Source organism: Nuphar pumila, chromosome 15 (assembly GCF_984573655.1).
Source record: "Nuphar pumila chromosome 15, dmNupPumi1.hap1.1, whole genome shotgun sequence".
NCBI classification, from domain to species: Eukaryota; Viridiplantae; Streptophyta; class Magnoliopsida; order Nymphaeales; family Nymphaeaceae; genus Nuphar; species Nuphar pumila.
This window is the reverse complement of record NC_143263.1, coordinates 31,724,343-31,736,950: the sequence shown is the minus strand read 5'-3', so window position 1 is coordinate 31,736,950 and position 12,608 is coordinate 31,724,343. Positions and strand designations below refer to the sequence as shown.

The 12,608-nt window shown below is 38.1% G+C and overlaps 1 protein-coding gene across 2 annotated transcripts in view; it reads right to left on the bottom strand.

Moving 5' to 3' along the window:
• LOC149815021 (WD-40 repeat-containing protein MSI4-like) overlaps window positions 1–12,394 on the bottom strand; it is a 67,246-nt gene extending 54,852 nt beyond the window's left edge. Inside the window, exons 1-6 of one of the 2 annotated variants that reach the window (XM_089990333.1) lie at window positions 12,232–12,394; window positions 8,684–8,747; window positions 6,102–6,188; window positions 4,853–4,915; window positions 313–378; window positions 146–220 (exon numbers count right to left, since the gene is read on the bottom strand). In XM_089990333.1, coding sequence (XP_089846459.1) covers window positions 146–220; window positions 313–378; window positions 4,853–4,915; window positions 6,102–6,188; window positions 8,684–8,747; window positions 12,232–12,359 — 483 coding nt within the window. In that variant the 5' untranslated portion in view covers window positions 12,360–12,394. The remainder of the gene's footprint in view (window positions 1–145; window positions 221–312; window positions 379–4,852; window positions 4,916–6,101; window positions 6,189–8,683; window positions 8,748–12,231) is intronic. The other variant, XM_089990332.1, reaches the window with a different exon arrangement.
• Window positions 12,395–12,608: the final 214 nt, after the last annotated feature.

Below are 12,608 nucleotides of genomic sequence, written 5' to 3'. Positions count from 1 at the left end.
ATTTGTCCTTTATTTTGTATATAAATTCCTGTGGTTTATCATGTAGAACTGAAATTAAAAAGATGAACTTCCTCAACAGATTCCAGTAACAAAAACATCAGTTAATCATAAGTTATACGATGGAAGCATTTATATAAAAACTAACTAGATCCGGGCGGGAATCAGGTGCTCCAAGAACAACGTGACGATTAGGTTGTGCTTCAACATCCCAAATCAGAACCTGGACAGTCACATAAAAGATAGAGACAAGTGATTATTGGATAAAATCAAACAACCTTATGGCCAGAACAAATACAAGAAGACCATACTAACATCAGGGCTGTCCGTATGAGTGGCTACAATCTTGCTGTTTTGAGGCAGTTCTCTGATTCTGTTAACCTAAAAAGGATGGACACATTCAGTCAGTCATCTTACTTACACAGCAACTCAAAACTAAGATTACTGAACAACAAACTCTTGAGCTAGCCTTGAGTAGGGATCCACAACAAGCCGAGCTAGCTCGAGCTCGGCTCATTTAAGCTCGGTTCAAGCTGTAATATCCGGAAGAATTAGGGCATATTTAGTCGATTTGGGTCTAGGACCCGATATCCGGACCCATAAAGGAATCAATAAATGGGTGTTAAATTCGGATTTTTATAATAAATTTAATTAGGAAAATACTCAGGTATTAGGGTCGGATCCACAGTTGGACCCGCAAGGATCCAACTGAGGATCCGTCAGCACAGAAAGACCCGGATCCATGCACATGTTGGATCGGGTGTTACGGGTCGCAGGGTTTGGACCCGGATCCGAGTGCAAGCCTTATGAAACAAAAAATCAAGAATCGTGCCTCAAGCACGATTCTTGCATTTCAAGAAGGCGAGAAAGGTGAAAGGGGGAGGTTACGCCGAACGTAACCAACCCCTCTTTTCTCGGAAGGAGGTGGAAAGGGGGGAGCTCGGCATTTAAAAAGGAGGGGAAGCCCCCACATCCAGGTTTTTGTTTCCCCCACTCGACCTCCCTCCCTCTCCCGACCGGTGCGCACACAGTGGAGGAAGGAGCCCTTCACGGCAGGAGCTTCGACCCTCTGCACCTGTCAAGGCTTGCGAAGATCTTCCCTCACGGCAGTAGGGGGGGGAAACACGATCGGCCTGCACCTCTTCACGCCGGAAGCCACCAGCCGCCGGAAATCACCGTAAAAAGGTACGGCTATTCTCGGAAATGGGTGAGGGATCGAACGTGGGTTCGATCTTGTATGAGGGTTTGAGGGTAGGATTTGGGGGTTTGCATTAGCCCTAAACCTAAAACCCCAAATCGGTGAGATTGGGGTTTCGGATCTTCCATGTGAGGGGTTATAGGGGAAGCCCTACTCGGACAGCAATGAGGGTTTATCTTGTCAATATAAATCCCTGATTTTACATGCGTGCTCTACACCGATTGTGGGTTTGGTGTGTAGTGATTTAGGGAATCCGTGTGGAAGCACCTGATTTGCCTAATCTAGGGTCCCATCTGTCGATTTTGGGGTAAACACGATTCCCGTAAAGAAAATCTGATTTTCTCTTGTACAGGGGGTGTTGATAGAACTAAAACCATGAATGTTAAGTTACTTTATGTGCAGCATCTTTTTACAGTTTTCATTTGATTACAATAGTCTTGATCATGGGCTTTATAATAAGTTGCAACAGTGGGTTAAATTTGGTGTATGTATGAGGAAGCCTCATATTTGCAGCTCGGTTCACCATAACTTCAGGGCTGCGAAGTGTCATTTTTATCATGGGTCGACTGAAGTCTATGATTTTTCCGAATTGTGTTAAGGTATTGAGGGTTGGACTCAACCAGTTAGGAGTGTATTAAAATAACTCTTAAATTTCAATTTGCAGTTCATGATAGCAATGGTGATAGTTGGGGTTTTATAGTGACACTCTTAAGCCGATGTTTCTGAAATAATTTAAGTATACATTCTGCATGCTTTAAATCTAAAACAATTACGTAATGCACTTTAAGATGTTGTTCATTTTAATGTTATGAGGATTTGCAGGGGACACCCTCTGTCAACAGATGTCTGGGCACCGATGACTGCCATTATTAACATTACTTCTAAATGCTATTACTGTTTCTCCAAAATCGGCTGCTAATGGTGTGTTTTCTTTGTATAAGGACCACCAGCCGTAGGGGATTAGCCTGTTTGTTTCTTTTCTGTTTTTTTTTTATGGTGTATGTGCAGTAATATGAGCAGGGGATGTGCTGGATGCTCTCATCTAGCTAGTCCAGCCAGCAGTCTAAGTAGTGTGGACTACTTAGACAGTAGGACGAAAGGCCTGGGAATGACAAGCCTAACTACTCCTCATAGTAGGTGCTGGAATTTACACAATTGTTGATGGATGGATGAATGATAGCATTTCATTTCATGATATTTAAATGTGAGCTTGGTTAGTATACTGCTGTTTGTCTTAATCATGAATGCTTGTTGAAATATGTGGCATGTTACATGGAAGTATGTATTGTTTAAAGTCTCATATGCATATATGGATCAATGTGGGTTTTAAAATGTGATATCATGCATGGATTGTTGTCATGAATTTATGATCGATGGATGAATGCATAAGAGGTAGGGGGTGTCATAGAGACACTTGTACCTGGATAGTACATGCATATGGTGTGGTAATTTGTGCACTTTATTAAGAAAGTTGGTTTTGTTTCCACATTGGCTGCATCACTTACACAATGTAAGATGGTGGTATACAACTACACTGTTCACAGGGTATTCGTGGGCGGGAGTCCCATATGAGTTCTCGCAGGGGTGTACGCGAGCTTTACACTTCACTTTCGCATAGGGTGTTGCAGAATTTAGAACTGAATTAAATAAAAACATAATACAGAACAGTGTAACTTTTGATCTGAGGTCTTCCATCTGGAGAATGGAGATCTTAGAGTTTCCAGTCCTGGGGAGGCTGTGAGGATACAAAAAACTCCGTGTGCGTGAATCTTTGGTCCCCAGAACCCGATATGGAGGTTCTTTCTCCTGGCCACGGTTTTAGGGAGAACCAGCCACTTTACCCGGGAGTGATGGTGTTGGTCACAGCTGTGAATTTGTTTGGTACCAAAGGAAGTGGCACTTGTGGGCGTGGAGTGTCCCTTGTGTCCCCGACATTAGATGGGGAGGTCTAATGTTCCGAGGGTGACTCGGTCGAGGGCTAGGTTGGGACCCAGTAATAAAATACCAATTTGTGTACTAATCTACCCTGGGAACCTACTTGACCTCGGGGTTTTTACCCGTTTGGTGTATCCGCGGGCGATGAAAATTTAAAAAGGAGAAACCTAAAGTTGTATGCATTAGATAAGGTCATGCATATGGAAAGAAAACTCAAACTTAAATATAAGATAATAAGCCATGCATTTTCTTCTTTACACTAGGTCATGCATCAATTGAAATGATCTCTAGTTCATGATATGGTAAATGTATGCAACTCATTTCTTAAAAGCATGTTGAAATGTTTTATTATTGCTATGTGTTACTGTCTTACTGTCCTTTAGCCGTGAGTATGAAAAATCTGTTACACTTATGCAGGATCGGATTGTTGCATGTTGGTTGTATCTGCACTCACTCAAACCAACATATGAAATCTTACTCATGATCTTTGTCTCACCTAATTTCCTTGAATTAGTAGTGCTCAGAATTTTGTTCTGACCCTTCTACTTCGTTGGTTTTACAGGAAATGGAGAGCAGTGAGAGATAAGCTGTTCACTATGGATGGACGAGGTTCACATTTTGAGTTGGATAGTTCGGCAGTGGCACAGGGATTTTATGTTTGTTTTTGACTCCATGGTTCTTTTCAATTCTTGTACTCTTTGATTGTATGAAGAATGGTAATAACAATTTACTTCGGTTCATAAATAAATGGTTGGTGTTGCTACTCATTGATGATGATTGTCAGTACTTTGTGGTGATGGGATATCCAATGGAAAGTGGAACTGTGAGGACCCCAGATCCTTGGGAAGGTTTCTATAAAAAAAAAAAAAAATTTCTTGCATTTTTGAAAGGGAAGAAGTTGGGGTCGTTACATAAGCTCGTCCATGAACATAAATGAGCCAAGCTTGAACACAAGTCCAAGCTTGATCAAGCCGCTGAACTCGATTAAGCTCGCATATATATATATATATATATATATATATATATATATATATATATATATATATATATATATATATATATATATATATATATATATATATATATATATATATATATATATATATATAATGTTTCCAACTTAAAGCATACGAGTTACTGTTAGCTTACTGGGTAGCCCGTTAGCCTCTTCCGCAAAAGATGTTGAGATCGACTTTCACACTTCATTTTTTTTCACTCGACGCTAATCTAAGGGTTTTAGTATTTGTATATTTCTCTAGGTCCAAAATAAACAAAAAACATGGTTTGGTGCAGTGGTGGGTCATTTGTGCAACGTTTGGCAAGGTCAGGGTTTGAATCCCACCTTTTCACTGTACATAACTTTTTAGAATGATGTTTAAGCTCGGCTCAGCTCGAGCTCGGAACCAAGCCGAGTCTGAACAATGTTGTTGAAGCTCGGCTCTGAGCTCGAGCCGAGCTTGAACATGGGAATTTTGAAACAAGCCGAGTTCAAACAGCCCAGGCTCGGCTCGAACTCAGCTTGTGTGCATCCCTAGCCTTGAGAAAGTAACATGAGAGCATCGATCACCACTTTGTAGATTAACATTATTTGCAGCACAATGGAATAAAAAAAAAAATCATTGCCTTGCACATAAGTGTAGCACAAAAAAATAAAATAGAATCACACATTTTTCAATATATCACCACAATAACAGTTGTATGAGTGAAATTTCCATATCTTACCTCTCCAGGATGAATAATTGTTTTGAATTTCTTGACAAATGGAGACCTTGCTTCTTCATTGAACTGAAAATAATAAACAGAAGCACATATCAAATGCAAGAAACATGTGTTACTATGTAGATGACCCACTAGAGCCAAGAAATGACCAAGATGAAGCACAATAGACAAAATAAATTAATGGCAAAAATATTGCCACTTAATACTGCTTGTAAGACCATAAATGCTATCTCATAGGCTGGTGAAATACTAATGAATATTGAAGGAATTTCAAATTTTTCCATAACAGATTATTGAAAGGTAAGAAAGTCACCTATAATCTTTTTAATTTTTTATTTATGCTAATGAAATTATCTAGTAGTAGTAGGGCAAATAGGGAAAAGGTTCTTGCACATGGATTAGTTGATCCCAAACGGCAGGGAAAGCTCATTAGACAATGCGGACCACATGAACCTCAAAAGGCATCGAGTTAGAATTCTCATACCAGGATGTTGCAGTTAATGACAACATTAGGGAGTCTAACATACTGGTGGGGACCTCAAGAAGCATTATCTTTTCTGTTTAACAGTTGCCCACCTTGGAAACAGCTCACCCAGAGCAGGATCCAATGGCTGGAAGAGCACCAACATTGTGTGGTGTCCCATGCAACTCTAACCCTTAAAATTCCAGAGGGCCAAGTGCTGCCACTCAAGCTGCTGCTGTGCCAAGAGCGAGCTACCGTGTGCCAGACAGGGGATGAACTGTGAACAGTCCGTCACAAGGCCTTTCCCAAGCATTGCACAGACAACTCAGAACTGGTACAAACAAGGAGAATCCAACTGTATGTGAAATTAACAGGACCTTATTTCCTTCATGATGATAATATAATTGCTTAATCAATGCTAGAAAATTGGCATTAACAGTGAAAGTGCAAAAGTTTGTGCTCAACCTTCAAATAAACATTCATATAGCGACATACCAATTGCTGAAAAACAAACAAATACATGTGGATACGTAGTGTATGTGTGTATATCTACGTACATATGCATGTAGAGAGTTAATTATTACAACCCAGGTTGGTCACCTATATTCAGATTGAGAACCAATTTAGCTGCACTTTATTTTATCCATGTGATTTTTTCTCCCCAACAAGATGATCAAAAGAGTGTCTTGTTAACTACTAGGACAACTCAGTCATAGTGTCGCGGAATGCTTGACCTGCAATTGCCCATTAAAGTTATAAAACAGATAAAAGGCTCCAATGGTTGTATACCTGTGAAATATGCTCCGCTGCGGCAACCCTCGGTTTTACAACCTCACAGTTTGCAATGACAAAAGTATTTGGAACACTACCATCTGTCTGTAAAGTGAAGTTGCAGGAGAATATTAGGTTGCTTGATAAAGAACACAAAAATTAATGCATCAAAATCCCAAACATCTATATTCATAATGTGAATATACAATTTAACACCACTAGCTCCTAAACCACATACTTCACAAAATTGTGCAGGATTTCCCGTACAGCATGCCGGATCACCTCTAATTTTAAATAGATTGAGAAATATACATAATTTGTATATCAGTTCAACTGATATAACAGGATTCGCACACATATATATACCTATATACATGTGCATGCACGCACATGCACATATACATATATATATATATATATATATATATATATATATATATATATATATATATGGGTGTGTCAATGGTGGTACCAAACCACGATAACTAATGGTGGTACACTCGATTTACGTAGATCTGATTGTCAAAAGAAAAAAACTAATCTTTGAATCATGTTTAGCACGATCTGTTTAGTGTTTTCATGTGTCAAAGTTGGCTCCAACATGATGTTATGAGCCATTTTTAAACCATTCACAAATTCATGATTCATCAATTGAGAGAAAACAGAAAAATGGGAGGTTAATGAATGATTTTGAAATATAGTCCACTCAGTAACCTATTATTAATATTGATGTATATAGTTAATTTGGTCGTTTTTGTCGGACTTTATGCTGGACTTCTAACCATATTTCCCATATTCTATAGCTTTACTTTAGCTTTCTTCGCCCCCCCCCCCCACACACACACACACACAATATATTCAATCCCTTGTTCCAGAAAGAAACTTGCAACACCAACCCCATTCGTAACTCCATTAATTACTCATTGATCATAAGAATGAGCTAGCTGAGCTAACCCTCGTATACACCTAATGAATAGTTTTTCATAATAAATGTCTATGTGGTTGTGATTGTATGACCAGTTGTATAAGATATTTACTTTAGCTTTAGAAATAATAGTATTTAGATTAGAAAAAATAGTATTAAAAAACAGTAGGACTATTGATACACATGCTAAATATAAGCATAGATAAGAAGAAATTCACTCCCCCCTCCCAGAAAAAAACTTGCAACACCAACCCCCCATTTGTAACTCCATCAATTATTCGTTGATCAAAAGAATGAGCTAGTTGAGCTAATCCTCGTATACCCCTAATGAATGGAAGCAGATCAGGTCATGCTAAACATGAGTGTTTTTGCTCATGCTGACATCGTGGCCATCCGATTTGCATTTTAAAAAGCTCAAAAGTCAACAAAACCATGTGGCATTCATCCAAAATGCAAACAGATGGCCACGATGTCGGCATGAGCAAAAACACTCATGTTCAGCATGACCCGATCTGCTTCCCTAATGAATACTTTTTAGTAATAAACGTCTATGTAGTCATGATTGTATAACCAGTTGTATATGACATTTATTATTTGTTCTACGTGAATTCTCATTTTAGGATCTATTTTAGCAAATGAATTGATTAAGTACAAATTTTGTCAGTTTGAATAGACAGACCCACAAAGAACGGATGCTATAAATATTTCTAAATAGGTTATACTGACTGAATAAAATGCATTTGTCACAAATTTATACCAATCTTAAGTCGAATTCTAATGTAAAAGTTTCAGCGATGGGATCCATTATGATATTTGGATATAATTAAACCTACTAGCATGTTAAATAAATCATGTTAAACACATCTATACAGTAAGATCCAACATTTAGTGGCTAAATTCATGCAAACAAGAGTGTGCACCACCGTACAAGTCAAATAAATCATGTTAAACAAATCTGTATGGCAAGATCCAACTTTTGGTGACTTAGTTCACGCAAACAAGAGTGTGTACCACCATATTGTATCATGGTTCAGAACATGGTTGCCAGTTGAGGAAGCGGGAGCGGAAAGCGATACGGGAAGCGGGAGCGGGAAGCGAGGCACTTTCAAAATTTTAGGAAGCGGGAAGCGTGGGACCACTTAGGAGCGAACCACGAATCGTCTCGGAAGCAACCTAGGAAGCGAGGGGGAAGCGAAAAAAAATAAATAAATAATACAAAAAAAAAATGAAAAAATGGGAGAAGCGAGAGGGAAGCGTGATGGGAAGCAAGCTTCCCATAAAAGGGAAGCGTGTTTCCCATTAAAGGGAAGTGTGCTTCCCATTAAAAAAGTGGTGCTTCCCCGCGTGTTTCGAAAGCGCGACGTTTCGCGCTTCCCCACTTACCTAGGCACTTCCGGTAACTCCGGTTAAGAACCACAATAGATTCTCTACACACACACACATGGACACACCCATGCATGCACACGCACACGCACACGCACACGCACACACACACACACACACACACACACACACACATACGCACACACATACAGACAGATGCATGCATTCACATGCACAATATCTGTGTGTGCACATGCGTGCGTGTGTTTTTATAATATGGATGCATTCATTTGTACATGATATATTTACTTGGAAGCATCAACATATTCAGCTTTCTTTGATAATACTTTACCTGCTCAGAAAGGTAGAGACGTTGACGATTCTTATAAGTTGCTTGCTCCAATTGTGGACCCCACCTGTGTAAAAGTAAGGTCATGCTCATACACTAATGGAACACAGAGTGATCAACTTAAGACAAAGAAAGGGAGTAAGGAGAGCACATTACTGCCTAGCTCAACCAAAAATATTATCTAAATAAAAAAGGAAAAAGGATGTTGAGCACTACTAACCTATATCAAACATGATTACATAATGGATGACGAAAATGCAGCTCACCTCAAGTTAAAGAATTACACTAAGTCATTGTCAAATTTTAACATAACCATCATATCATACAGGTAACACAATTACAGCATAACATCAATGAAAACTGTTCTAAATTAATCAATGCATAACTTTTACATTAAAATGTAACATAAACAAGAAGCTCGATTTGTGTAGTTCAGTGAACCTCTGTATTGTCTTTATTTTCCATTAATTATCTAAATCATAAAGAAGATTTTTCACTTTTTTTAACTTTTTGACCATAGAAACTCTGAAAAGCAACCTGCCATGGAAGCAACACAAAAACAAGCTAGATAATAAACAAACCAAGGCCAAATCAGAATTACCAAATCCACTAACAGAGGAAACAGAGTACAGAACCTGGAGCAAACAACAACAAAGCCCAATAAGTATACCAAGCACAGTTCTGCTTATTAATTTCTTAAATTTAAAAGAAATGTGGACCATCAAGTAACTTAGCAAACAGAAGAGCATCATTTATGAACCATCTTTTGTATCTAAATGGGCCTTTGATGGCAAGGGGGAAAAAAGCCTTTTGTGAGCAAACATCGGGAAAGTCCTTGGGAAGAACTGCCTCAAAAACCCATTATTTTACCAGGGAAAAAGGTCTTACTCCAGGGTGTCCAACTCTTTTTCCTGAAGAAAATGCCTCTATGCACATAAATCTGTAAAAATCATCCTATTCAGATTTCAGTGTCAAATACCTTCCAAACTTTTCTTGTGCAAATACCTACCAGATACATTTTCTCGAAGAGAAAATTGTCCCCATAAAAATTTAATCTATGCAATCAAAATCCCCCTAGAAGGTAATGAATAAACTATGTTTAGTAAGCCAACTTGTTCAAGTTAATTAAATTCACCTAATACAATCAGATCACCTTTTTTCTCCAGCTTGTTTTACCCATAGTTACCAGAACGGGAAGCGGTACAGGAATCATAATCGGGAAGTGGTCAATCCAAATTTTTGGAGGTTCGGGAAGTGGGAAGTGAATAGAAAGTGGTAGGGGGAATCGTTCAAGAAGCGGTATAAGAAACTATGAGAAATATTGATAAAATGATGGATGTAAAAAGACAACTTTTAAAGAATGAAGTTCTCTGGAAAAAAAAAAGTGTCAAAATGAATAATTAAGAAATGATGCCCAAAATTGACAATTATATCATTTTATTAGAAAAACTACCAAAGATCATTTAATAGAATAACTAAATAACACATACAATCAATAAAAAGGCAAAACCTTTAAAAACTACAAATGCATAAGTTTATTTCGAAGTTTGGATACAAAGCACTGAAATAATAAAAATTTGAGCAGCAGTTGATGTGTAACTCATCACACATATTACAATTCTAAGAAATTTCAACTAAGCCTAACAATATAATCAACTATTGCATGATACCTTTAGACAATATGAAATATACGAGTGGACAATATATATATATATATATATATATATATATGCTAACAAAACAACATCTAACAACCTACAACTAAATTATGTATTGCTAATGATTTTATATTAATGTAGGTATGAATACAGTAACTGTAATATATAATAAAGTTGCATATAAGATACATATAAACTACTGAGTTGCTGTGCAAAAAAGTAATACAAATTAGGTTGATAAGCTATTTCTCCTCTGATCAAGAATTCAGCAATTTGAGGTTTTGAACAGATGTATCTATAATATGAAACAGAGAACAAACAGCTGTAATTAAGAGCGAGCATAACAGTCCAACATGCATATAGAAAAACATATCAAACTAGATATGGTAATTCAAAAAAATAAAAGGAATTGTTTTTGCAATCAAAACAATAAGACTAAAGTCAAAAGTCATGTGCATTTATATTCTATATACTATGTAAAACTGTGCATTCATTTGAGAAGAACAAGAGAAAAAGAGGGACATGTGGCTGCATTAGACAAAAACACATTACAAATGGTGAGGAACTAGAATTCCTACCTATATATGAAGAATTGAATCCTCAACTTGGGAATTAGAATTCTAATGAAAATAAAAACTCATCCATGGGAATCGTGAATCTCTTATTGGGGAATCGCAATTCCCATGTAAAGGAAGTGCGATTCCACATCGCTTCCGGTTCCCGCTTCATGGGAATCATGATTCCCACCTTATAGTAGCGCTTACAGTAACTATTGTTTTACCACGTAGAAAAAATCTAAATTTTACACTCGAAAATGCAACGAGCAGTATGATATGCAAGATACATCCTCTGCACCCGTCACTAGGACCGCAGATTGCAGGTCACTGGTTCACCAGATGCGAAAGTCCATGGTAAGCGGATAGGATCATGCGACAATAAGGGTGCAGCACGCTCAGTTTTTTATGGTACTATGTTGCTTTCGAACAAGATTCTCTCAGGGGAATGAAATTAGCTCTTGTCCATTAGCAGCACAGCTGTTCCATCAAGTAATCTCGCCTAACCCTAATGCCAGCATCGGTGGTGTCCGAGCAAGAAGCATCCGCAGTGGTAGCACCAATGAAATTAGGCACGGGCTATAGGCGTTCACTGCATCCCCTGTTAAAAGCAAGACTCTCATTTCCTTCTTGTTGGTAAGATCCACTTTAGGGCCATGAGTCGCAGGCAAAGTAGATAATGATAATAGTATGTTCATACTCTAAACAGATAACTTGAAGTAAAGCACATTTATGGGAATGGAGACGCAGAAGAGAGTGAGCAAAAAGGGGCAGACTACGTCAACACCACAAAAAAAATCAAAAACAATAAACAAAGGACATTTGTTGAACACTATCTCTGCTGATTCAATGCCCAAATACGCTATAAAAAGCTCACGAATCAACTGTTCCCAACCAAAAACATCACAAACCCAATATACACAATGAATACTTATCCTAGAGCACTCTTCACTTATGGGGACGAATCTATTTCTCTTGATACAGCAATTATATACCTATAAGAAAAAAAAAAAGTCCCCAACCAAAAAATAAATAGACAAATGCATAGCTAAACAAAAACAAATAAGAAACCAATCAACTCAACACATTTAGAATGCTGATATTTAAATAAATAAATAAATAAATAATAACAATAAATAATAAATAAAAACTTGTATCATTCGGAGAACAGACTATCTCTGGTTTGGTGACAGTGACAAAACAACTATATGATAAAATGAAACCCCACTAGACATGAACATCATGTTGGTGTCTTCTATTTCCCATTTTTTTGGTTTCCACCAAGTCCCCAAAGAATAACCCAAATGATATAAAGGTAGAGAGAAAGAGGGGGGTCTACCGGCAGGAGAGGGAGGGCCAAACGAGGTTGTGGTTGGCGAGCCAGTCGTAAAGAACAGAAACGAGAGACTTCCATTGTGTGTACCTCTCGTCCACAGAGGGTTGCCCTCCTTTTGCTCGCTCCTTCATCCTCTCTCTCTCTCTCTCTCTCTCTCTCTCTCTCTCTCTCTCTCTCAATGATTCTGCTTCGAGCATGCTATTGTGCTTTCATGTGCTCTTATACGGAGGCATTCGGCAGCCCGGGCTTGGGCCTCTACCTCAGTTCGCAGCAAGAAAACGTTTTAAACAGCAATTTATCGGACAAGAAAATAGCGTGATATCTAATTTCTATTGTTTTATATAAAAAAGAGTCATGGCAAAAATAAATTGAATAATATG